Genomic DNA, 27,595 nt, shown 5'->3' with positions numbered 1-27,595 from the left:
TTTTTTCTTTTTAAATGTATCGTCTCTTCCCTGACTAGATGGAACACGGGCTCCGTGAGCCCAAGCCTTTGTCTGTCTTGCTGTCACAGTACCAGAGCCGAGCCAGCAGCCCGGGGCGGCCCTCAGGAGATTGGTGGTGAACAGGTGGCTGAGCACAGGCCACGCCATCATCTGCAAGAGAAGAAGTCGTGCTCCTAAGGGTGGGAGGGGGCTGACACTGCTTGAGATCGTCACGGAAATTAAAATGTATTGATGTTTCCTTTGAGGAACGGGCGCTCTGCCTGGGATTCCAAAAGGCAACACACATTTTGTTTCTCAGGTACCAAAGTGCTGCCACGGCTTCTACGGGCCCGACTGCAACCAGTGTCCAGGAGGCTTCTCGAATCCATGCTCCGGGAATGGGCAGGTGATAAAGACTGAGGCTTGCTTTTTCACAAATGCTGAGGTTGACCTGTGTTAAGTCGAAAAGTAATTTTTAAAACCACTAAACCAAGAAATGGTACAATGCCAGTCACTGTTCCCAGGGAGTAAAAGAAACAGATCAGTTGCTGAAAGAAGAGAGGGTGTCTGCAGGAGAAGGAATTTTGCCTGGGGAAGTGGCAGGGGGCAGGGTGTCCAGTGATGTCGCTTCTGGTCTGCTTTCCTACTGCTGACGGCGTGACTTTGAGCAACTCAGCAAGGCTCTCTGGACCCCAGTTTCCCCGTGTGGGAGATAGCAGGATTGGCCTGCATTGATCGCCAAGTCTTTTTAGGGCCGAGATTTTACTGTTCTTAAGGGAAAAAAAAAAAAACACTGCCCAGTGAATGCTTTCTTTAAGATTTTTTTTTTTTTTTTTTTTGGCTGCCTCGGGTCTTAGTTGCGACACTCGGGATCTTCATTGCAGCGCATGGGCTTCTCTCTAGCTGTGGCGTGCAGGTTTTCTCTCTCTAGTTGTGGCACTCAGGCTCCCTGGCGCGTGGGCTCTAGTTTGTGGCACGCAGGCTCTCTAGCTGAGGTGCGCGAGCTCAGTAGTTGTGGTGCGCAGGCTTAGTTGCCCCACCGCGTGTGGGATCTTAGTTCCTGGACCAGGGATCGAACCCATGTCCCCTGCATTGGAAGGCGGATTCTTTACCACTGGACCCCCAGGGAAGTCCTGAATGCTTTTTTTAGCCCATCTGCAAAACCTATGAAATGTAAAAGCCAAAACTGAACTCGCCTAGCGTGGAGGCCAGGGCTAAACATACAAAGGTAATAGTAGCTGTGGTCCATATGGGGAAATTATGGATCTGCACATATAAGAAATCCACCTCGAAAACATGCCTCTTTCAAGGGGAAGGAAAAACTGCATGACCACCAAGTGGGGACGCCACACAGGCCAGGGGGATAGGGCGAAGCTGCTACAAATTAACTACTGTACCTGGGTGGTCCGGGACCCAAGCCCAATTCTGATACGTGTCAGTCAGTACAAATCTAACCTTGAAATAGCTGGGGAGATGAGGGGTAAAATGCTCACACTGAAGGGGAAGACACTGCCGTTTGGAGTCACACAGCTGAGCGTGTGAGCATCTGGAGAGAAAGGCCTGCCTTCATTCTGAAGGTCAGTGGCTTATGGGGCTGCCCCTTAAGCATTGTTTAGAGGTTCCATTTCACCACTGTGATACCCTCCCCTCCCCGACCAAATGACTTCCTGTGAAGTTCTGAATCCTGGCTCGGGACACCCATATGTCACTGTCTTAGCTTCCTACCCGATATCCATGACTCCACTTTCCACAGGGGGCCCCAAAGAGTCATTTCAAGCAGAATTGAATCTGAGTCAGAGAAGCAGGCCAGGAAACGAAAGCGTCTGGGACTCCTCGCCCGGGGCGTGTTGTCCTGACGGCCAGGGGCCCTGCCTTTGTTTGCAGTGTGCCGACGGCCTCGACGGCAATGGGACGTGCGTTTGCCAGGATGGCTTCCAGGGCTCCCAGTGTCAGTTCTGCTCGGACCCCAATAAATACGGACCTCGGTGTGACAAAAGTAAGTGTCGCTTCCTGAGCTGCCTTCTGCTCCTCACCCGGGGTCCCTGCAGCGCTGCAGTGCAGTCCTGATATCAGGTGCCCCTCGGCTTGGTTGATACCCTTATCACAGGGTATTTCTTAAGCACTTGGGTCCCAAACAGTGCACATGCCAGGTTGCTGGGCCCCACTCACAGAGCTTTGAGATAGGAGGCCTGGGTGGTACCTGGGGATTTGCATCTCTGACAAGTTCCCTGAGATGTCAACACTGCTGGCCCAAGACCACACTTTGAAAACCAGTCTTTTAGGGTTTCCCCACATACCTGAAGTGATTGTGGGCTCCGTATCAGAAAACAGACTCCCCACCTTTCAAGCAGTCCTCCTCCATCAGCTCCTCCCTTTGCTAAGTGTGCGACCTTGGGTTAGTTACTACTCCGCTCTAGGCCTCAATTTCCTCATCTATAAAATGGGGATAATAATAGTAACTACCTCGTAAGGTTAGCACAAGTTATAAATGGAAAGCACTTGCCTTAGAACAATGCCTAGTGCCTAGTATGCACTACCAATATTATTATCTGTTATTGTTACTATTATCTATTATTGTTGGTACTGTTACTGTTATGCTAAGTTCAGTGATATGAATGTCCGGAAGCTCATAGAACATGCAGGAAGTTCCACAACACTAGGCATTGGAAAAAAAAATGCAGTTATGTAATCTTAGAAAACACATTATGTTCTTAAAAATAACACCATGTGAATATTTAAGTACATAGATAGAAATATACATCTATCTATCTAAGCTATCTATCTAAGCTATAGAAAAAAAAAAATGAATAGATCAGAGCTTGCTGTGGAGTCAAACCAACCTGAAGTTCAGTCTTCACTCTGCAACTTACTGGCTCTACGACCTTGGAAGAAATCTCTCATTGAAGCTTAACTTCCCCATTTATAAAATGAAGACAGTATTGGTACCCACTTCATAGGTTGTTGATTAAGTTAGATCATAATTTAGGACTTTAGCCCAGAGCGTGCACCTAGCAAATAATCAATAAATGAAGCCATTCTTATTACTGTCACTACTAACTCCACGCATCCGTTACAAAACACACCACCCCTCTCCTCTCTTACTTTGTCTGATCTTCACGGCTACCTCTCAAGAAGGACGGGACACCAGAGCCCAGCAGATTTGTGGCTGCTGATCCTAGTCTGATGCTCTTTTTGCCAAATAAGGTTTCTGAGGGGAAAAAAATAGGGGTTTATTCCAAAGCCTGTTGACATAGGCATTTTTATGAGGCCAGTAGTCACGATGCCGAGGCCGGGGCGGCAGTGGTGGCTTCCCGCCCCAAAGCCTCTTGTCCAGGTCTGTTGCCGCCCACCGCCTCATGCAGGGGAGCTTCCTCTTCATTCTGGGGTCTTGTTCCTTGCTAACCAAGCCCTGACGTCCTTAAAAGTTTATGAAAAGTTTTCTTTGTTTTAAAACCAGCTGTGCTTTGCCAGCCCTCACTGTGTTTCTCTTTCCTGGACGCTGGCTCCAAGCCCCGACACAAATCCCTTTCCCATCAGTCCCTTCTGGGGCAAAACCACGCATTCCTTCATTTCTGATCACATTTAAGCCCCCAAATCCTTGCCACCTGCCTTTGAGAGTCTCCAGAATGTTCTTTTCACTTCCACATGCAGAGGAGCCTGAGTCTGATGCGCTGGCTCACGTTGCAACTTTTAAATACCTGTAATCAAAAGCAAAGTTAGCAGCTAAAGTTTAAGATGATAACAGACAGTGGAAATGCCAGTCGATACACTGATCGCCTGGTTACTCATGGTCACTAACGGAAATGGAATTTGAAGGTCTGAGTTCAAGTCCCTGTTTGGGAACTTGCCAGCAAGTCAGGCAATTTGTTTTACCTCTCTGGGCCTCAGTTTCCTCGTCTGGAAAATGGGGCTGGTAAAAGTATTGATACCTAACTCCTGAGGCTGGTGACTATGAATGAGAGGGTACAGGTTAAAGGCTGGCCCGATGCCTAGAACAAGGTCAGTGTGCAAATATTGGGCATGAGTTAGCATTGGTTTGCTGTGATGGAGGGTGAAGTGCAAATATATAAGCCACACGTCAGAGGCTGTGCCGGCAGGCGAAATCACTTCCAGAATGTCTTCAGGAAAAGGTGAGAAATTTCCAGACTAAACTCTCCTACCGTGAAGTAGGTGAAAATGGAGCTCCTTGGCCTCTTTCACACCATCACAACCCACCCTCCCCCTGCACCCCACACACAGACACACAAAGCATCCCGAAGACCAAGCTCTTCTCACCGAGAGCTGTCCTGGCACACGAGAAAGACGCTGAGAAATAGCGTCCAGAGCCTTCCGCATCTCAGCCCCGGGTTCTGCGCCTACAGGAGTGAGTGGGGGGTGAGGGGAGGGGGCCCTGTCCTCCATGACCCATGTGCCCATTGCTAAGCTTGTCCCCAAGCCCTGAACGGCCCTCTTCCTTCCCTTCCAGGGTGTCTGTGCAGTTTCGGAACGTGTGACAACAGAATTGACAGTGACGGCGCCTGTCTCCCCGGCACCTGCAGGGACGGCTCCGCCGGGAGATTCTGTCACAAGCAGACCTCAGCCTGTGGGCCCTACCTGCAGTTCTGTCACATCCATGCCACCTGCGAATACAGCAATGGGACAGCAAGGTAGGCCGGTCGGGGAGTGGGGATTGCCATCCTTAACGGCCCATGGCCACTGTGTTACCTGTAGACACACCCAACCCATATCTAAACTCTTCATAAACTAAGCCCTGTTCTCTTCAGCTGCCAGTATGGCTTTTGTGGAGAAAACCTCAGACTGAGCTGGGTTCAAAGTTTGCAGCATTCCCTGCTTTGAAACTTACCAGCTGTGTGACCTTGGGCAGTTACTTAACCTGTCTGAGCCTCACTTTTGTCATCAGTACAATAAGGGTGATGTTGCCTACCTAGCAGGGCAGTTGTGGAGATTCGAAGAACTGAATGCCAAATCATCCAGCCCCAGGGCTAGTACATCATAGGTGTTCAGTCATGGAAACTGCAGTTATTACCATCACTCATGTGAAGGAAATGAAGATTTGCCCACCAACTTTCCAACCCTTTAAAAACGCCTTTACTTCCTAAGGTCATTAGTAACTACGCCCCTGTTAAAGGCATCTTACAAAATTGGATCGTTGGTCACTGGATCGCCATTTGTTTTCTTAATGCTATCTAACATATGAAGTGGGCATGGGGGGAACATGTCAGAGGAAATTTTCCTCTCTGGGAATATCTGGTTCAAAGGCAGTAACCATGCAAAAAATATCCTGGGAAATGCAGACAACATGTAGAATTCTTAGCCTTATTTTTGCAGCACTTTTCTTAATTTGTAATTACCTAATCATTTGCTTACCTGTTTGTGATCTGTCTCCCCCACCAGTCTGTAGGAAGCATGGGGCAGAGACTGACTTTGCTCTTCCGTGGTGGTACAATAGAAATGCATCCTCCTAAGGAGCTCGTATATACATCAGTGCATAAGGCGAAAGTCACAAGTCACCACAATTGCCCTTAAAACCTCTTAAGGGAATTCCCTGGCCGTCCAGTGGCTAGGACTCGGCGCTCTCACTGCTGGGGCCTGGGTTCAATCCCTGGTCAGAAACTAAGATACTGCAAGCCGTGAGGCACGGCCAGAAAAAAAAAAAAAGTAAATAAGTAAACAATAAATAAATTTAAAAACCTCTAATCACCCACAGGGGATCATCAACATGGGTCTGTATTTCCTATATAAACTTAGGTAAATCAGTGTTGAAACAGATCAATCTATTTCTTCATTTGGGGACCACCTAAAGTATTTAGTTCTTCTAGGATTCTCGATGCATGAAAAATAATTTTATTTAGAGTTTGGTGAAGCACGTATGACTGAAGCTGCAATAGTGACGTGCGCGTGTGATAGGCGTCCCAGCACCTATCACAGGGCACTCAGTAAATACTGGTTGACCAAACAAACGAATGAATGAATGGTCCTATCTAATAGCTAAAGTTTCAAGGTGGAGCATTTTGAGAGGAGTGCCTGAGGGCGTGGTGGATCATGGAATCAGGCACCTGAGAATGTTGTGCTCCAAAAAAAAGAACATCTGAGAGATCAGAGAAGGGAGAGAGGGAAGGTCTCACCTGATTGTCATGTTCAAATCACTGAACTGTCACACAGAAGAGAGCGTTGTTCTCTGCTGAACCAGAGGTAATGACTTGAGGTATAAAGAGACAGATTCCAGCCCCATAAGAACAGAAGAGCCGCCCAGTGTCGAGCCTGAGAAGGTGCAAGTGTGAGCAAGTGCCCTGCTGAACGCCCCATGTGCATTCACTCTATACCACAGCTTTATGAGGGAGATGTTAGACCCATTTTCCAGGTGAGGAAACAGTCTCCCAGAGGTTAAGGGACTCGCTCAAGGTCACATAACTGCTAAGAGGTGGGGCCTGGATACCCACCCAGGTGTATCTGACTGCAGACCCGGGAGTGCTGGTGGCCATCATGGTACATGGCTCCCCCGACAAGGGCAAAGTGTCAGGCCACCTGGCCGTGAACACGTTCACCCCTGGCTGGCTGGTCTTCTTGGGGAGCGGTGGGATAGTTGGTGCTTATATTTCTAGGGCTGACTTTGTGCGCTCACTCTTCTTTGCAGCTGTGTTTGCAAAGCAGGGTATGAAGGGGACGGAAGCCTCTGTTCAGAGATGGACCCTTGTTCGGGATTAACCCGAGGGGGCTGCAGCCGCAATGTGAGTGTTGGTCTTTATTTCCAAGCTGCCAGGTTTTTTAGGAAATCCTGAGGGAAGACCTTCCAAAAGGCAGTGTCCGATGACTTCATTGCATGAGGCACATTTTCTTGAACCCTGCATTTTAAAGATGGTGCCAGGTACCTTCTGTGAGCCTCCACTTCCTAAGTCCACGTGTGCTGGGGGAGCCCCAGGTTCACATGTGCAGGGGTATTGGGCTTCTAAAAACACAACCAAAGGATCAGATACTGGAGATCATTAGTAATAAACTTCTGATTCAGACATTACAGCTTACAAGTGACTTTCATGTAAGTGATCTCATTTGCTCTTCCCACCAACCCATTGAAGCAGATGTTGTTTATCCCCGTTTTACTGATCAGGAAACTGAGGCTCAGAGACCTTAAGTGACTTGCCTTAAGTTCTGTTAGTGTCAGGGGTATAGCCCAAACTGACTGTTGCTTTCATTAATACCTTCTGAATATCACCACCACCACCCGGCCAAGGTCACCTTCATTCCTTACCCACAGTTTAATAACTGTTCTCCCTGATGCTCCTCTTGGCTATAGCCACAGCCAGAGTGGATCAGATCATGTTTCCCCCTTCGGGAATTTCTCCTGGCTCTGAGGATGAAATCAGGTACAAACGCCTTGCCCAACCCTCCAGACTGGGCCTGGGCAAGCCCCACCCACTCAGCCTCATCTGGACAGCTTACCTTGCACCTCTCACTCTGTCCTTCAGCTTCCTGGTGTGGTCATCCTGAAAGGCCTGGACTTGGTACAGGTAGGAGCTTGGGCTAAAGCATCATACAGACCTGGGTTCGTGCCTCTTTACAGCTGTGTGACCTTGGGCAAGTCACTTACCTCCTCTGAGCCTCAGTTTCCTTATCTGTAAAATAGAGATAATCACAGTACCTTCCTCAAGATGATGGCTTACACCTACAAGACATTCAGAACAATCCCTGGCTCAATAAATGGCAGTGACGTTGGTTAGTGACGGTGGCCATTAGCTGGCCAAAAACAAGCAAATTTGTTCTTTAAGTCATCTTATCTTTTTCGTTGATCTTAACGCAAATGTGTGTTTTAATCATTTCCTTTGCACTCCATGTAAATATAAGCTTCTTCAGTGTACCTCTGGAAGTCCTTGCTTTGCACTTGGAATCTTGCAGCTGGACTGGGGTTTCAGAGGTGTTGCTGCTGCTTCCTCCTGTAGGCAGAATGCATCAGAACTGGCAGGGGAACCCACGTCTGCGTATGCCATCAGGGCTGGACGGGGGACGGAAGGGATTGCTCAGAGATCAACACCTGCCTGCTGCCCAGTGCTGGCAGCTGCCACCACAATGCAACCTGTTTGTACGTCGGCCCCGGGCAGGTAGGTGTGATGAGTGGAGAGCCAAGAGGAAGCAGGATTCCTGGAGTAGATGGTTTTCTCCCCTAGACACAGAAGTACTTTGGCTAGAATTTACTGCAGCTCTTTTATCATTTGTAGCAGTGGGAAAGGGTTAATTGTCGCAACAAACCTATGATGTAGGTACTATTTTTTTTTCACCTTTTGACCCCATTTACCCTCACCACACCCCACCCCACCCAGCCTCTGGCAACCACCAGTCTGTTCTCCATATCTATGAGCTTGGTTTTGTTTTGTTTTGTTTTGTTTTAGATTCCACATATAAGTGAGATCAGATGGCATTGGTCTTTTTCTTACCTATTTCACTTAGCATAATGCCCTCAAAGTCCATCCATTATGTTGCAAATGGAAAGATTTCATTCTTCCTTTGGCCAAATAATATTCTAATGTATAGTAGGCCACATATTCTTTATCCATTCATCTGTTGATGAGCAGTTTGGTTGCTTCCGTGTCTTGACTATTGTAAATAATGCTGCAATGAACATGGGGGTGCATATACCTTTTCGAGTTGTTTTTTTTTTTTATTCAGGTAAATACCCAGAAGTGGAATTGCTAGAACATATGGTAGTTCTATTTTTAGTTTTTTGAAGAACTGCCATAACAGTTTTCCACAGTGGCTGTACCAATTTACATTCCCACCAACAGTGCACAAGCGTTCCTTTTCCTCCACTTCCTCTCCAACACTTTATTATTTCTTGTCTTTATCTCACTGTGGTTTTGATTTGTGTTCCTCTGATGATTAGTCATGTTGAGCAGCTTTTCAAGTACCTGTTGATTATCTGTATGTCTTCTTCGGAAAAATGTCCACTCAGATCTTCTGCCCATTTTTTTAATTGGATTGTTTGGTTTTTTGCTGTTGAGTTGTATGAGTTCTTTATATATTTTAGATATTAACCCCTTATCAGATTATGACTTGTAAATATTTTCTCCCATTCCATAGGTTACCTTTTCATTTTGTTGATGGTCGCCTTTGCCATATAGAAGCTTTATTAATTTTTTTATTTTATTTTTTTTTGCGGTACACGGGCCTCTCACTGTTGTGGCCTCTCCCATTGCGGAGCACAGGCTCCGGACGCGCAGGCTCAGCGGCCATGGCTCACGGGCCCAGACGCTCCGCGGCATGTGGGATCTTCCCGGACCGGGGCACGAACCCATGTCCCCTGCATCGGCAGGCGGACTCTCAACCACTGCACCACCAGGGAAGCCCCCAGAAGCTTTTTAATTTGATGTAGTCCTACTTGCTTATTTTTGCTTTTGTTGCCACATAGGTACTATTATCATTCCATCTTATAAAAGAGGAAACTGAAGCATGGAGAGGTTAAATACTTTGCTCATATCACACAGAAACCAAATTACAGTGTGAGATTCACACCCAGACAGTCTGACTCCAGAATTGCCCTCTCGGTCGCCACCCTTGACCACACTCTATTTCTCTATAACACTGTGTAATACTCAGTGGTGGGTCACTTTCACTTAACCTCATTTAAGGGAGACAGAGGCAGAGAAAGCTACTTCTTAGGAGTTAATCAGCCCCAGGGGAGGTGATGACAACTGTCCTAGGATTGTAGCCATGAAAAAGTCCTAGTCGTGAAAGAACTCACTGCATTCTTACGTCTTGCCAAGCAAGTACCAACAATTCAATTAGTTTTTGACTCACCTGAGTCGCCACGTCGCATTTGAGAGAGAAAAACAATTTCTTGGTGTCGGTATCAGTTTGCTAAGGCTGCTGTAGCAAAGCATCACTAACTGGGTATCACAGAACAACAGAAATGTGTGTCTCATGGGATTGGAGGCTAGAGGTCAGGATCAAGGTATCAGCAGCTTTGGTTCCTTCTAAGAGCTATGATGACAGATCTGTTCCATGCCTCTCTCCCAGCCCTGGGTGGTTCGCTGACAGGCTTTGGTGTTCCTTGGCTTATACACGCATCACCCTAATCTCTGCCTTCGTGTTCACGTGGCATTCTGCCACGTGCATGTCTATGTCCAAATCTCCCCTTTTTATAAGGACACCAGTCATATTAGACTAGGGACCCACCCTACTCCAGTAGGACCTCATCTTAACTCATTACATATTAACAATCCTTTTTCCAAATAAGGTTACATTCTGAGGTACTGGGGGTCAGGACTTCAACATATGAGTGCGGGGGTGGGATTGGGGGAGCACAGTTCAACCCATAAGAGTAGCTATTCCCTTCTGCTCTATCATCCTTTCTGCAGACAAATTTGAAAAGCATTCTGATGGGGGAGATAGAGGAAGAGAAACGACTTTTTGTAGTGTTACATGAGAAATAAAATAGGCCATATCTAGGATTGCCCTCAGTCATGTTATTAGTTGGCTCAAAAGCTTGTAGATATATTCCAAATAGGCACAAATCCTAACTACCATGAATTTTTATTTTAAAAGACAGACCATGTCAATATGTCAGGGCTGGGGGTGCAGGGAGGTGCTACCCCAATACCAAGTACAGAAGATTAAACACTCTTGCTTACAAGGTCTTGCCCTCTCGTGTAAAGTTGTATACACGTGGATATATTTGCTTCCCTCGTGGCGCCGTGTTTGAGAGTCCGCCTGCCGATGCAGGGGACGCTGGTTCGTGCCCTGGTCCGGGAAGATCCCACATGCCGTGGAGCGGCTGGGCCCATGAGCCATGGCCACTGAGCCTGCGCGTCTGGAGCCTGTGCTCCGCAACGGGAGAGGTCACAACAGTGAGAGGCCCGCAAACCGCAAAAAAAAAAAAAAATATATATATATATATATATATATATACACACACCCAATTTACCTTATAAAGCATATATAGCAAATAATACTTATACCCTTAAAGATAAAAATTCATAAATAGGAGTTCTATTCCTTTCTTCCCACAACTTAATGGGTTGTCTTGTATCACCTCAATAACGCTTCACCAATCAAATGTTCCTAGTTTCCCACCTCTGTTTATTTTTCTGACATGTACCCTCAGCTTTCATGGACTCCCCACTCCTCCCACCCTCTCCCAAGGTCCAGCCATGCCCCACTTCCCAGAAGAAACTTCCCAGCTCATCCTCCCTCCTCTGAAGAGCAGTGGTCCTCATCACAGAAGCATCTCATGTGCCAGTTCATCCATAAGACTTAGAGCATCTCTTGTTTTCCAGTTAAGATTGGACTATTCTTATTTACGTTGTATGCTTTATCTTCTTCTCTTTAGTGAAAGCAGCTTTGAGGTTCATTGCTGGTTCCATAACCTGTGTTTGTCATCTGTTGAAGAGATTACTCCTGTTTAAATTAATAGGGTTTTTTAAATTAATTAATTAATTTATTATTTATTTTTGGCTGCGTTGCGTCTTTGTTGCTGCTCGCGGGTTTTCTCTAGTTGCGGCGAGTGAGGGCTGCTCTTCATTGCGGTGCACGGGCCTCTCACTGTGGTGGCTTCTCTTGTTGTGGAGCACGGACTCTAGGCGCGTGGGCTTCAGTAGTTGCAGGTTCAGTAGTTGTGGCTCGCAGGCTCTAGAGCACAGGCTCAATAGTTGTGGCGCATGGGCTTCGTTGCTCCACGGCATGTGGGATCTTCCCGGACCAGGGCTTGAACCCGAGTCCACTGCACTGCCAGGCAGATTCTTAACCACTGCGCCGCCAGGGAAGCCCCCTAAATTGTGTTTTAAATGCAAGATAATGTTTAATAATGGAAGACATTTGGGAAAGTAAAAGAGTGGAGAAAAATGAAAACCATTCACAGCACTCCCACAATCACCATTTGTGTGCTGATGTATTTTTTCTTTCTGGTCTTCTTAATGCACAGGTTTTTATTTTTCTCTACCTTGTTGCGATCCACTACAGTTTTGTTTGGTTCCTATTCTGTACTTAGCACAGACATTCCCCCATTTTATCATACAACCCACCACTATCATCATCATCATCATCATCATCATCGTCGTCATCATCATCATCATCGTCTTCATCATCATATTTAATAGCTGCATGATCAGGGCCATTGCTCCTGTGGTGTAGTTTGTGTACTACACAAAGTACCCAGCCTATGGGGCAAACGGGCTGAAACCCAGCCTGCACCCTGCTCACCAAGGTATGTACCCTGGTGTGGACCTAAAGCTTCCCAGATGGAAGGGGGACTTTTTTGTTGCATGATGACCCTGTCTACCTGCTGAGCCACTAGCCATGGGTTGTCCATGTAGAGATTTGCCTGCTCAGAGGGAATGCATGTTCTAAATTACACAACGTGCCTTCCAGACTCACAGTGGCCGTGTGCATGGATCTCCACCAAGTGGTTGCTCCATGACTTGCTTCATCTTTCCCTCTTAGGTGGAGGGGCCAATTTTTCCAATGTGACGCTCTTTAGGATCTAAGTTCTCTCTGAGACAAACTCCACATGGCCCCTCTAGGGTAATGAATTCAGAACGCACCAAAGGACTGTCAGACTGGGAAATGTAACGTAGAACGTGGAGCCCAATAGCTCCGGAAGCTGAAGTGTAGTAAACGAAAGACGTTAATGGTGTTCTCTAAAAGAGCCAAACAGCGATGGCTTCCATACTTCATTTTGTGGTACAGTGTGAGGGCAGGGCATGCAAGGCAGTTGTTTTCAATAATCCGTTTGACTTTGCTCTTGGAATTACAGAATGAGTGTGAGTGCAAGAAAGGATTTCGAGGCAACGGGATTGACTGTGAACCAGTAACGTCATGCTTGGAACAAACTGGGAAATGTCATCCACTGGTGAGTGACTTGATTTTTTTCATTAATCCTTAAAAAAATGACTTGAGAAAGAAAGAAGGTTGGGTTATTTTTTTATCTGGGCCCAGTAATGAACAAAATCTCTCTTACTCCCAAAGGGAGTCCCTGAGCAGAATGTGAGTAATTATTTCAGCCTTCACTCCATTCTAAAGCTTGGAAGAACCAACATACGATTGCCAGATAAGATCCCGGTTAAATCTGAACTTCTAGTAAATGACAAATAATCCTCCAGCACAACTATGACCCAAATGTTAGATAGGACAAATTTAAACAAAAAATTCTTCATAACTTAGCTAAAATTCGTACTTGGTGTTTTTATTTGCTACATCTGGCAATTCTAAATCACCAGGATAATTTAAAGGGTAACTAGACTCCCATTTTGAATGTCATGACAAAGTTTTACCCAAATTATTAGTGAAAATGCCCATTCAAGGGTAGGTTGAGCCTTGTGTCTAAATTAGGGAAGAGCAGGCAGAGATGTTAGAGCTGGTCGTGTTCATGTTTTTAAAAGAACATCACTAAGCACCCAGCGTCAGAACCAATGAAGACGACACCTTAGCCACAGTGCTTTTGCTTGCAAGTAACAGAGTCCACGCAAATCCACTTAAGCTAAAAAGGAATTTGTTGGACAGATGCCGCCAGGGTAGCTCCGTAGTAAGGAGTTCCAAAACCTCCCAAGGGCTTAGCATCAACATCAAGGCAGCTTCTTCCCTCGGTCCTCTGAGACCATGCAGTTTCTCATTTTGCCACTCCCTGTGCCTTTACTTTCTCTTTGTCTTTGTCTCCCTCTCTCTCTCTCTCCCAACTTTAAGTGCATTCTGTGCATCTTGGGGTAGGTGACTCCCTGTTCTTAGAGGAACGTCTAGCCCACTACCAGAGATGCCCACTAACTTAGCAGCCCTCTGTGTCCCCATTCTAACTCATAGGAGAAAGGATCTGACCAGCCCAGCTGGGTCCAGGTGTCCACATATGAGACACTCAATGATGGCCAGGGAGTGGGGTGACATATCATGAACAGGACTGCCAGACCCACGCCTAGTAGTGTGGGCAGGTGGGTGATATTCAAAGACAGAAACAATGGGAGGAGATGCCTCTAACGTATCCGTTACCCAGGAATCATGAAAGCACTTCATAAAACTGAAGAAGCTCCAACACTCTTGCTTAATTTAAGCCCAACCAAGCCCTGACGTTCGACACGTGAGAGGTTATTGGAACTTCCACTTCATTCCAAAGCGTGGAAGAACCAGCATAGGGTTGCCAGATAAAATGCAGAACACCCAGTTAGAATTGAATTTCAGGTACACAGTGAATTCTTCTCTGGCACAAGCGTGCCCCCAAATACTATATGGGACATACTTATACAAAAACCTCTTGGTTTATCTGAAATTCACATTAACTGTGTGTCCTGATTTCTGCTTGCTAAATCTTGGCAGGGATGAAAAGAAAGAATCTAATTGTGATTCCGTAAGAAGTGCACCAAACCTGCAGAAAGGGCTGAGGGCCTGTGGGTTACTTCCACCATCTTTCAGCCCCGAATTTGCACTTCTCACTGTAGACGGAGCCTGAGGATTCACAGGTGTACCTCATATCTAATGCTTTAGTTGGGAAAGCAAATCGTTTCTCTCATTTTCTTTGTATCAGGCAACCTGTCAGTTTACCTCTTCTGGTGTCTGGAGTTGTGTTTGCCAAGAGGGCTACGAAGGAGATGGCCTTCTCTGCTATGGAAACGCTGCAGTGGTAAGTCCTCTGAGATCAACTCCAGTACAGAATAATAAAGACAGAAGTCTTCAAATTTAAAAGAAAAAAAAAGCTCTCTTGGCTAGGATGGCTTTAAAGTGCTCTACGAATCATTTGCTCCAGATTTTATCTGAAGCAGACTGCTTCTCATAAATGGCATATGTGCTCTGTGGGTCACAAATTTTCTACAAGTTGAAGGGAGGTAACTTTTATTAGGCACCTTCTGTGTACCAAGCAGTCCTGCCTTCCCTTTCTTGTCATTCTGCCTCTTGCTAGTCCCAGACTTCCCAAATGAGCAAATAACTGGTCCCTGCTGAGCTCTTGGGCACTCCTGTCCGGGCTGTGTGCCTCCTATAGGCACCCAGAGCACCTTGTGCTTACCCCTGTCTGGGGGGGGGGGGGTGCATGTGTGCACACGCGCACGCATGCACGCGCACCTTCTGTGTACCAGGCATCTTACTAAATCCTTAACATGCTGCAGCACCCCCTTTAAACCACAGCCTCTGGGCTTATGCTATTATTATGCCCATTTCATAGATGAGGAAACTGAGAGCCTAAGCAAACTTGCCTAAGGTCGCTCAGCTGTCTCCGTGCAGAGCCCAAGCACTTAACCGTTAGTATGTTCTATCAGCGTAGGGCACGTCCCACCTAATTGTCTGTCTCCCCACTGGACTGTCAACTCTTGAGGGCAGGTCTTTGTCCTTGTTTCCTACTTCACTCCTACTGTTCATAAAGATTTGTTGAAATGAGAAAGTAAATTGGTGAATTTTCTCATCACTCACTTTTTGTTTAACTCACTGGAGTTTGGTTCCTACCCCTCCTCTCAATGGAAACCACTGGCGTAACAGTGCCCAGGGCTGCACCTGCCCTAATGTGCTCCCTGGCAGCTGCAGCATCTGACCTTGGCCTCCCTGCCTATCAGGGTCCTTCCTGCTCTTTACTAAACCTGTTTCTCCTACTCATCCCATCAGGCCTGTCTCCTGACATTCCGACCGTGGAGCGTGGACCCAACATTTTCTCTGCACTGTCCATGGGCCACATTTCCTAAAACCTTAAAACCCTAACACCCTGCTTTCACAATGCCCCTCACCTCCCACGGAAAACAAGATCAAGTCCAAATGCTCGGCCTGGTAACTCTGAGGACTTCACATGGACTCAACTCACTTCAACCCGCTTAGCTGAGCTGTCGCCTATCCAGCTGTCACCTTCCTGGCTCCGTTCCCCGCCCCCATGGACCCAGCCTCAGGTCTTTCTGCCAGCAGTTCAGGTCCAGCTCATGCCCTCCTCTCCTTGAAGGGATTACCAGAGCATCTCAGCTCTCGTACTTACCTATTTACTAACTGATTTACTTTTCAACCGGTATTTACTAACTTATTCCGTAACCTCAGCCACTTTCAAAGAGGAATTAAGACAGCTCTGAGATGTATTGCCTTTTGGTAAATTTGCACATAATAATTGTTGTTGCCACTTTCGTGGTGTTTACTAATTTTTAAAATGTTTTCACATACATTAATGCATGTAATGTTCATAATCCCAGGAGCAAGGCATCATCATTTTCATTTTTCAGGTGAGGCACCTGAGTTCTCAGAGAGGTTAAGTGACTTGCCCAAGATCCCACAGCTGGTAAATGGCAGACCCAGGAATTGAACCCAGACTTTTTAAACTCAAAGTCTAGAGCTTTCTTTAAGCTATCACACCTTCAAACATCACTGATCTACCAGCCCTCTGTGTTATTTTTTCACACCCTAACATCCCCAAAACAACTGTAAGTTGCATAAGGTCAGGGGCCATCTTTTCTCTTTCATATCTTATATCCTCCCTCACTCCAACCTGGTGCCAGTTGTGATGGTTCAGCATATATGTTCATTAACAAACCCCATGGCGGATAAGTTAAAAATAATAGTGGCTAAAACCTACTGACTGTGTCCTGCATGCCATCCTCTGTTCTAAGCACTTTAGAAACGTTAACTCTTCCGGTTTCCACATCAACACTATCAGCTGGAGCTTTTATCATCCCCGTTTCACAGCTGGGAACGTTGAAGCCCAGAGAGATGAAGGAACTTGCCTAAGGAACTAGGAAATGGCCAAACCAGAAAGAAAACCCGAGTGGTTTGACACTGTGTCCCAAGCCCCTGCTCAATGCTAGCTCTGGAAGGGGGCAGTGTACTGAGTTCTGTGGCCCTCCTGTAGGGCTGGGTGGCCGTGTTCTTACAACATAAATTCTGATTGGGACGAATTCGACGTTGTCGTTTCATTTAACGTTTCTGGAATTACTCCTTTCCCTCGAATATAGAAGATAATTTAAGCCATTAAACATGAAAGAAATGCATGCCTCTGGCAACATGGGGATTCATCCAGCCTGGGCGTCATTCACGTCGGCATCGACAAGGCTGGCAAGGACGATGCCCAGAGATGCCCTGGGATTATGCCTCTCGTTGATCCTCCTCTGTGTTCTCTCTCCTCTCTCCTCCCTCTCTTGCAACGAAATGAATAAGGAATTGTCCTTTCTCTCTGCCGCAGCTATATTTAACCAGTGGATAAATGTGAGTACCTTGGTTGGAATTAGGATTGGGAATATATAATAATTTTAGATATTTGGACTACATGTAACAGAAAACTGAAAATGCAGCTGGTGAGGGGGAGGGAGGGAAATTGTCTAGAACAGTGGTTCTCAGCTTTGATTGCACTTTAGAACCACATGGAACAGATGATTTTCAATAGCCATGCCTAGGCTCCCACCCCCAGACTCTCTGATTTGATTGGGTAGAGGTTTGACCTGGGCATCAGTGTATTTTAACACTTTCCCAGGTGATTCTAACATGCAACCAGGGCCAAGAGCTTCTGGTCTAAGATAAGCTGGGGTGGTCGACTTTTCAACCAATCCAAATATATATGTATAACTTCATTCATCAAAAGAGGTATTTTTGAAAAGTCAGCATAATTCATCACGGTAATTCACCAAATTATATTTGGCATTTATAGTCGCAGTACTGTCTTATTTCATGTGTGTTTAGCCCTCAGCCCAACATGCCCAGAGGAGCTTTTCCCTCTCCTTTGGAAAGTTCTATAACAGAGAGTCTAAGCCCCACCATCCCCAGTTGTCTGAGTCTCTGTCATCTTTGCCTGAGTGGCCCAAGGTGGCAGGTTCAGCCAGCCATCGTGACAAGTGGTTTGTCCCTTTTAAGAAGACAGATGCCAAGATACGCAGTGTCTGGTCAGCAGCCACTCCAGGACGCCTTCCTGTTGCTTCCATGTGGGGTCCCTCTGACCCCCATCACACGGGACAGCAGGGACTGAGGGTCCTATAGCAGGTGCTGATTTTCATACAGACCCACCCCACACTCATAAGCTTGCCCTGTGGTGGGCTAGACCCACTCGTCCTAGCTCACAAGAGCACAGCTTTCCCAACTCCACTTTCTATGCTGTTATGACGGTAGCTTGGAATCAGCTATGATGGGAGAACTTACACCACAGAAATCAGCAAACACTACGAAGCGGGGCTTTTGTTTGTTTGTTTTTCCTGGAGAGCCGGTTGTGAAACATAAGCCCACCACTGCTTCTACCCAGAAGTAGCTCTAGGTGAGTAGATAAAGTTTGATTTCAGGCCTCCAGTCTCCCTCTCTCATGCTGAAACTGTTCCTGTAATCTTGCCACCATCCTTATTCCAAAGGCCTCCAAGGATTCTCAAGGTTCTCTGTACACACGTGTGCACACACACGCATGACACTCTCAAGAGTGTTCTCTGCCTCTTCATTTAGACTAAAGGGTGAATGACTGATAATGACTCAAGTGTGACCTGATCAGGAAAATTTGCCTTTTGTCAGGGTTCACACGTTTAAATAAAAGGGATGAGTCTCAGAGGGAAGAGGAGGCGTCAGCCAGTAGGTGGGATCGATTTGGGAAAGGGGTCCCTAGGACCTTCCCAGTATCTCTGAAATTATATCACATGGGAAATTGTCATCTCTGCCAAGCATTAAGTCAGCATTTGTCCTCTGACATGAGTCAGGCCAGTTTCTTTTCCTTCTGCGATTCAGAATGCTTCCCTACAACCCATGCTGTCAGCCGCCTCAAACCTCACCATCCTCGTGCCTTCCCAACAAGCTATTGAGGACATGGACCAAGATGAGAAAGCCTTTTGGTTGACCAAGAGCAATATTCCCACCCTCATAAAGTAGGTATTATGTGTGTTTTATTCTTCATGGTATCTTACTGGCATCAGTGTGAATGAAGTTCAGTGAAGGGAGGCCACGTGGTCCTTCAGATCCATGCAACTGACCATGTCCCAGGACCCCCTCACCTCCTTACCCCACGATGGAAGTCGTCAACATGACTGACAGCCAATTCTGTGCTAACTGCTTTATGTACAACCTAGTTAATCCTCCCAAGGACCCTGTGAAACAGACAGAATTATTCCCATTTTATAGATGCGGAAACCGAGGCACAGGGTGGTTAATTAACTAACCCCAGGTACCATGGCTGAAGTTGCAGCGGGAGATTTTGAACCCGGTAGTCTGGCTCCAGAACCTACTGTCTTAACTCCTCACAATGCCACTGCCTCAAGCATTGCTACCTCATTACAGCCCTTATGGACTGTTGTTGTAGGTACCATACGCTCCTGGGCACGTATGGAGTGGCCGATCTGCAGGCCCTGCCACCTTCTGACACGCTGGCAACGTCTTTGCAGGGTAGCTTCCTCCACCTGGCGAAGGCGGATGGGGTAAGAGAGCGTCGTGTTGTGTCTGTTTAGTGGAAACTTGTGACCTACGTTCATAGTGTACTTTTAGTTTTTTTCTGTTAGGGAAATTTCCAAACGTGAGCAAAAATAAATGGAGAATAAAACCTCCATGTAGGTATCACCCAGCTTCAACACTTAGCAACCTGTATTCACACACACACACACACACACACACACACACACACACACACACTCTCTCTCTCTCTCTCTCTCTCTCTCTCTCTCTCTCTCTCTCTCTCTCTCTCTCTCTTTCTCTCTCTCTCTCTCTCTCTCTGTAGCAGGGATAGTATAAAATGAAGCTCTCTGCCCACTGGTTGGCCACAGGCTCTTCCTGACAGACAACAGACTGATCCGGAAAGGCAATCCTTTCATTTCTTCTGGGTGAAGGCCGCGCAGTTTCACAACTTTGATTTTTATGTGTGGTTAAGAGCTGGTTATTGGAAACCTACTAATTGAGTCATTTGAGATTACTACAATTTTGTATTAAGCTAGGGTCAGTCAACAGATATTTATTGGGACTTCTCTGGTGATCCAGTGGTAAAGAATCCACCTTCCAATGCTGGGGATGTGGGTTCGATCCCTGGTTGGGGATCTAAGATCCCACATGCCGCGGGGCAACTAAGCCTGCACGCCATAACTAGAGAGCCCACGTGCCTCAAACTACAGAGCCCACAAGCTCTGGAACCCGCACTCCACAACTACAGAGCCGATACACCCTAAAACCCAAGCACTGCAACTAGAGAGAGAAAAAACCTGCACACCACAGCTAGAGAAAAGCCCACGCGCCACAACGAAATATCTCGCATGCCTCAACGAAGACCCCGCGTGCCGCAACGAAGACCCGATGCAGCCAAAAAATAAATAAACAGATACTTACTGAACACCTCCTGTGCTCCAGGAACTGATCTGAGTGTTGGAGACAGGACAGTGCACAGGAGAGCAGAGCCCTGTAGAAGCTCACCTTCTGGCTTTTTCTATAATGTTTCAAGGACTTGGATTCAGTTTTCTGTGCGGAAGTCCGGCTGCCCTGCTGAATGCGGCAGTGTTTTAAAGTTGTTTCTGTGAACTGAGCAAGATGAAAATGGAGACTCTACTGGGAAATGAGAACTGCCCCATCAATGGAGCATGGGCCAGGGTCAGAATATTCTAGAATTGCAGCTCTAAAGCATTTCTGCCTATCTACCCATCAGTGATGGCGCTGTGAAAAGGCTCTATGCCTAGTATTACCTAAATATATGTGCTTCCTCAGGTCATTCCTTTTAGAAAGCAGAAAAGAGTTACATACGGTCCCATGGACTCTTTACATTTTATTACAATAATTCTAGAACGTTACATGCATATGTCAGACAATGGGTGGTTTTCCATTGGTGTTTGAAATCACTGATGCTCTGAGCAAGCATTAGTCGAACACCCACCCTGGGAAGGTTCATCCCAGGTTCCGTAGATTCAGAGGTAAATCAGTCAAGACCTGTTTGCTAGAGCAGCCAACCATCAAAGACACAGTTGTAATGGGTTCTTTCTTACGCCTGATATAAATGTCTCCCTGTAACCAGAAGAGATGTGCAAAGTAGCCAGGAACGTTTGTTTCAGGACCTCTGCTGATGTGCTCAGGGTGAGGCAAGTCCCCTCTGCACCCAGGGTTCCCAGGAGGAATTTCAGACAGAGGGCAGTGGTGGGAGAAGAGGAGAGGAAACCAGAGAGAGCGGAGCCCAGATGTGTCATGCTTGGTCGGTGGCTGCGTGAGCAGGCATTTGGGTTTACTTAGCTCCTTTCCCCGTGTAATTAATATTCTTGAAAAGTCAGTAACTATCTGTATTAGTTTGCTAGGCCTACTATAACAAAGAAACACAGACTGGGTGGCTTAAACAACAGAAATTTTTGTCTCAGAGTTCTGGAGGCTCGAAGTCCAAGGTCAAGGTGTGGGCAGGGTTGGTTCTCTCTGAGGACTGACGTCAGGCTCTCTCCTTGGCTCGTAGATGACCGTCCTCACGTTCACATGGTCTTCTCCCTCCATAGCTGTCTGTGCCCAAATATCCTCTTCTTATAAGGACACTGGTCATATTGGATTAGGGCCCACCCTAATGACCTCATTTTAACTTGATTACCTCTGTAAAGACCCTGTCTCCAAATAGGGTCACATTCTGAGACACTGGTGGTTAGCACTTCAGCATACGAAGTTTGGAGACGCAGTTCAACCCACGACACTATCTGCGGTGTTTTTCCAACTGCAGGGTCACTTTAGTGAGCCTCAGCCAGCAATTTTTTTTTTTTTTTTTTGGCAGCATTGGTTCTTCTTTGCAGCACACGGGCTTTCTCTAGTTGCAGCGAGTGGGGACTTCTCTTGTTGTGGAGTACAGGCTATAGGCGGCGCGAGCCTCAGTAGTTGGGGTGCATGGACTTCAGCAGTTGTGGCACGCAGGCTCAGGAGTTGTGGCTCGTGGGCTCTAGAGCGCAGGCTTAGTAGTTGTGGCACACCGGCTTAGTTGCTCTGCGGCATGTGGGATCTTCCCGGACCAGGGATGGAACCCGTGTCCCCTGCGTTGGCAGGAGGGTTCTTAACCACTGTGCCACCAGGGAAGTCCCCAGCACTTTTTGAATGAAATAGAATGAAATAGAGTAGAATCGATGATCAGGTGCCTCCCACATAATAGAGGAAAGTATTATTTCGTTTCAATTGTGTGTGTGTGTGTGTAATGTCAAAAGGCTCACAGTTTAAAAATATTTCTGACTTTGTGTCATGGTCCAAAAGTGAGGAGGTCACTACTACTCAAAAAGTGGGAAACCCACAAATAATTCAATCCCTGGGTGTACTCTGTAGGGACTCACCTTCTCACTGTGGTGCGTTTACAGAATATCACAATCGAAGGAGCGAGCGTCATTGATGGTGACAACGCAGCCACAAACGGAGTGATACACATCATCAACAAGGTACCAAATCGCTTCCTCCCGCACACGTTGAATCTCTTCTTTTGTTATTTATCCTCCTGTGCAGGATCTTTTTTGGGAAAAAATACTTAGCCTTAATATAAAAACAACCTGTATTGGGCTTCATTATTTTTATTTTAAAACCATTTCGAGGCTCTACTCATTCAGTAAGACTCAGTTACTATATACTCAGCCTATATCCTGCAGTGGGTCCCGTATAATGTGTGGCCACATATATCATATTTCTTAGTTATCAGAACATCTTACAAGGTACACGGGAACCTTAGTATTGGGAAGTCCATATGCCCAGATTGGATGTAATCAAGAACTGGAGGAGACGCAACTGGCTGTGTGTCACTGGTCCTCTCCCCTCTGCATTATTGTGCCCTGGAAAAAAAAATGGAAAAGGGTAGGAAGGGTATTGTAGAATTTTTATTTTCTTCTAAGATGCAATTCAACAGTATTCAAAGGTATGAAATAGAAAAAAAAAGTTTAATGGGAAACAAGCTTTTAAACTATCCTGTAATTTTCAGTTACTATATTAATATCTTCATTTAAAATTAAAGTTCGAATTTAGGGTATATTGGGAAATTTTGAAAAGCGGAAGATTAGAAAAGACAATTAACTAATTGCATTTTAACTAAAATTATTCTCACTTGGCACTTACATACTTTTCTATTTCAAGTTACAGAACACATTAACTGTTTCTGTTCAGAAAAGAGAGGCTTCTTATAAGACTTCTGAGTGCAACACTTTGCAAAGACCTTGCAATTCTCTTGTATTACCAAGAGGCATTAAAAAATACACCATATTTTGAGCAAGTGATAGGTCATTTGCAGGGAACTATACTGGGCTTATGGCTTCATTTATCAGAAAGCAGTATTACTAAGAGTATTTTTCTTCTCCAATACTGGCTTTTCAAAGTACTAAAAAAAAAATTTTTTTTAAGTGTAAAATTACCTCTTCTTCTCATTTACATTTTTGATTAACAAAACCTCATTAGTAAAATGGCATCTCAACCCATGTCCTGCACTGAGCGTTATTATCACGGGGGCCAGGTCGAGTCCCACCTCCTCTGTGAAGCCATCCCTGATCCCTGCAGCCCATATCACCGAGGCTGACATAGTGTCAAGAGGGTAAGTTCTAGAATCATACAGCATCTCGTTCAGGCGCTTAACTAACTGTGTAACCCTGGGCAAGTTACATAACCTCTCTGAGGCCCATTTTTCTTCCCTATGAGTATTAAACAACACCTCCTCTCTCACTGCTGCCTAGGGAGACCTCGATAAATGTCATTTTTATTCCCTTTTCCTTCCTCTGAAATCCCGTGGGATTTCTCAGTATAGAACTCATTTGGCATAACTGTGCCCCCTTGTTTTGATAGTTCTTTATGGAATAGGTCGTGAGCCCCCATATAATGGCGTGTCCCGGAGGGGCGGAGCTGCCTCTCTTCTCTGTCCCTCATCAGCATCACCACCCCACCTTGTGTGCAGTAATATTGGAATGATGGCCAGCCCTCTAGGTGCCAGGTGTCATGTATTGCATTATCTCATTTGATGTTTATAACAACCCTCAGAAAGTGTGTGCCATTCTCCTCACTTCTCAAAGGAGGCCACTGAGGGTCCTCACGGCTGGGTAGCTGGATTGAGGAAGAAGTTTATGTGGGCGCAGAGATCCATGGCTGCGCATCAACTGATTCAAGTTCACTGCTTAGCCTCTGCAGTGGCTCATTAAGGGGCTCCTTTTCTACCTGTTCATTGGACGCTGTGGTCCCCTTTGTTAGGGCCACCATGAACAGTTGTGCAGGTTGTTCCCTGCCTAGAGGTACCTGGTCTGGTGGTGGAGTAGGGCTGAAATCAAACCCACTTCACTTCCCAAACTATGCACCCCTTTGGTCTTGCAAACGATCAAAGGAAAAGGTACCTTGTTCTCTATTTGCAGAGGCTTCATGATCACATATTGTTATGTGACATGAACCTATGTACTGGAGAGCAGCAAGTCCTACCAAGGCAGGCTAACAGAATTTGGGGGCTTCCTTTCCCAGGTTCTGGTTCCCCAAAGAGGTCTAACTGGCTCCTTACCAAACCTACTCACCCGGCTGGACCAGATGCCTGACTATTCCATCTTCCGGGGCTACATCATTGCAAGTACCACGTCCTCTGCATGACCCTCTGCTCGGGTTACCTGGGAACAGAAGTCCCTCACGCGCTCCTGTCTCTTTCCATCACAGCAACATAATCTGGCAAGTTCGATCGAGGCTGCTGACACTTACACGGTGTTTGCTCCAAACAACGACGCCATTGAGAGTTACATCCGGGAGAAGAAGGTCACAACTCTGGTAGTATCAGCAATAATAACCTGGGAAATTATTTCCTGGAAATTCAAACACTTAAAGTTTTTCAGTCCATCAACCATGTACCATTTCACTCTTTCATCAAAACTTCCTTGTCGATATCCAGATATTTAACGTAAACTTGAGCAGAGACTCTCTCATACCCGAACCTCCTCCAAGCCAGAGCTACTCATATATTGAGTTCGTACCCCTGGAAGCACACACTCAGGCTCACATACACAAGGATGAAGGCATCCCAGGAACCTGGAAACATCTTCATGGCCACCCCTCCTCCCCTCCCTGGCTTCTCCCTGGTCCCATGCAGTGAGCTGTCAGCAGCTGGGACCTAGAGGGAGTGCACTGTCTCTGTCTTCCTCCTATTCTCCCCGTCTCTGTCTTCCCTGATTCCTAACATCTGGGGTGAACAGTCAGAACTTGTCAAAAGACTTCGTGAAATAATAAAAAGCTCCAGTCCTGTCACTCTCTGGCTCAAAACCCTTGGGTGGATCTCCATTTCCTGAATGACTAAGTCCGAGCTACCTCCCCAGGTTCTTAGGGTCTCCATAAACTGGCCACGAGTACCTTCTATTCAGTGCTGGCGCCAGAATTTCCATTTAGAAGGATCCCAGGGGTGCCCTGCACCCAGCCCCAAGTTTAAAGCTGTAACTGCACAGCAAGCACGCTGTTTTCACTTCTCTCTTTATATAGGGTGACTGAGATGAGGATGCTAAGGAGATGGGGGCTGATACTTGAAGTCCCGCTAAGCCACCCTTGGGCCCACTGCTGTCTCCCATCCATTCTCTGCAGATACCATGTGGTCTAACCAGAGTGATGTCATACAGCCCCTAAAGAAAGCAAAGGCATGTTCAGTACCTTGCTCCTATCTACACAAACAAACACACACACACACACACACACACACCCGCCCCCTCAGTCAGGAAGGCTGCCCTTCCTCCTTCGATGCCTCCTGAAACCTCCCCACCCATTCTTTTTTTTTTTAACATCTTTATTGGAGTATAATTGCTTTATGATAGTGTGTTAGTTTCTGCTTTATAACAAAGTGAATCAGCTATACATATACCCATTCTTCAAGTCCAGTCTCACCTCCTCAGACAAGCTGGCTCTGGCCCCTGAGCTGCAGAAAATCTCTCCTGCCTCTGAATTCAGACCATTAGTACGCCCTTCAGCACTTACACACCTGGTATAAGGAACTGTCTTTTCAGGTGGGTGTGTCTTAGCTCTCCAATTGGATGAAAACCCTGTGAAGGGAGGAACCGTGTGTTAGACTTCTGTAACTGCCGTGTTGAGCAAGCAGGACTCCTGGGATGGAAGTGGAAGCCCTCTTTACTGTGTCTCCTCACCCCCAGCCCTACCCCAGCCCTTTGAACCTGTTCAGTGAGGAATATTCTTCTCCTGCCCTGGGATAAACCCTCAGGCAATCCCACAGCCTTTTTTTTTTTTTTTTTAACATCTGTATTGGGATATAATTGCTTTACAATGGTGTGTTAGTTTCTGCTTTATAACAAAGTGAATCAGTTATACATATACATATGTTCCCATATCTCTTCCCTCTTGTGTCTCCCTCCCTCCCACCCTCCCTATCCCACCCCTCTAGGTGGTCACAAAGCACGGAGCTGATCTCCGTGTGCTATGCGGCTGCTTCCCACTAGCTATCTACCTTACGTTTGGTAGTGGATATATATGTCCATGCCACTCTCTTGTTTTGTCACAGCTCACCCTTCCCTCTCCCCACATCCTCAAGTCCATTCTCTAGTAGGTCTTTGTCTTTATTCCTCTCTTACCCCTAGGTTCTTCATGACATTTTTTTTTCTTAAATTCCATATATATGTGTTAGCATATGGTATTTGTCTTTCTCTTTCTGACTTACTTCACTCTGTATGACAGACTCTAGATCTATCCACCTCATTACAAATAGCTCAATTTCGTTTCCTTTTATGGCTGAGTAATATTCCATTTTATATATGTGCCACATCTTCTTTATCTATTCATCGGATGATGGGCACTTAGGTGTTTCCATCTCCGGGCTATTGTATATAGAGCTGCAATGAACATTTTGGTACATGACTCTTTTTGAATTATGGTTTTCTCAGGGTATGTGCCCAGTAGTGGGATTGCTGGGTCATATGGTAGTTCTATTTGTAGTTTTTTTAAGGAACCTCCATACTGTTCTCCATAGTGGCTGTACCAATTCACATTCCCACCAGCAGTGCAAGAGTGTTCCCTTTTCTCCACACCCTATCCAGCATTTATTGTTTCTAGATTTTTTGGTGATGGCCATTCTGACTGGTGTGAGATGATATCTCATTGTAGTTTTGATTTGCATTTCTCTAATGATTAATGATGTTGAGCATTCTTTCATGTGTTTGTTGGCAGTCTGTATATCTTCTTTGGAGAAATGTCTATTTAGGTCTTCTGCCCATTTTTGGATTGGGTTGTTTGCTTTTTTGTTATTGAGCTTCACGAGCTGCTTGTGAATTTTGGAAATTAATCCTTTGTCAGTTGCTTCATTTGCAAATATTTTCTCCCATTCTGAGGGTTGTCTTTTGGTCTTAGCCTTTCTGCTTCCCCAGAAAGTCCTATCATCACTGTAAGTCACAAACACAGTCTCAATTAAGTAAAAAAAAAAAAAATCCAGCTCCTTGTAAAAATCGACATTTTGAATTGAATTTAGAATTAAATCTTCTTTCCTCACTGCTCCATGCTGGGCTTTGTCCAGAAAGGAAACTAGAGGAGGGGGTTTGGTCCTTGAATCAATCAAGGTCCATCAGAGGGTGGCAGGAGGGATAGACTGGGAGTTTGGGATTGATATGTACACACTGCTGTATTTAAAATAAAATGCCTTTCCATGAAAAAAAAATCAGTATGGAAAGGTAAAAATGATTGCTAAAAAAAAAAAAAAAAAAATCAAGGTCCATCAGGAGACGGAAACCATACCAGAGAGAATTCAATGTTATGAATTGTTTATTGGGTATAAAATTATATAAATATAATT

The 27,595-nt window shown here is 45.9% G+C and overlaps 1 protein-coding gene across 1 annotated transcript in view; it reads left to right on the top strand.

Moving 5' to 3' along the window:
* STAB2 (stabilin 2) overlaps positions 1 to 27,595 on the top strand; it is a 158,325-nt gene that overhangs the window by 68,709 nt on the left and 62,021 nt on the right. The window contains exons 21-33 of the mRNA XM_030856195.2: positions 320 to 406; positions 1,885 to 1,996; positions 4,466 to 4,646; positions 6,635 to 6,728; positions 7,935 to 8,093; positions 12,740 to 12,835; positions 14,495 to 14,590; positions 17,086 to 17,133; positions 18,625 to 18,761; positions 19,193 to 19,307; positions 22,176 to 22,253; positions 24,295 to 24,393; positions 24,481 to 24,588. Of these exons, the coding sequence (XP_030712055.2) occupies positions 320 to 406; positions 1,885 to 1,996; positions 4,466 to 4,646; positions 6,635 to 6,728; positions 7,935 to 8,093; positions 12,740 to 12,835; positions 14,495 to 14,590; positions 17,086 to 17,133; positions 18,625 to 18,761; positions 19,193 to 19,307; positions 22,176 to 22,253; positions 24,295 to 24,393; positions 24,481 to 24,588 (1,410 nt within the window). The remainder of the gene's footprint in view (positions 1 to 319; positions 407 to 1,884; positions 1,997 to 4,465; positions 4,647 to 6,634; positions 6,729 to 7,934; positions 8,094 to 12,739; positions 12,836 to 14,494; positions 14,591 to 17,085; positions 17,134 to 18,624; positions 18,762 to 19,192; positions 19,308 to 22,175; positions 22,254 to 24,294; positions 24,394 to 24,480; positions 24,589 to 27,595) is intronic.

This window comes from Globicephala melas, chromosome 10 (genome assembly GCF_963455315.2).
Source record: "Globicephala melas chromosome 10, mGloMel1.2, whole genome shotgun sequence".
NCBI lineage: Eukaryota > Metazoa > Chordata > Mammalia > Artiodactyla > Delphinidae > Globicephala > Globicephala melas.
This window is presented reverse-complemented; position numbering and strand designations above follow the sequence as displayed.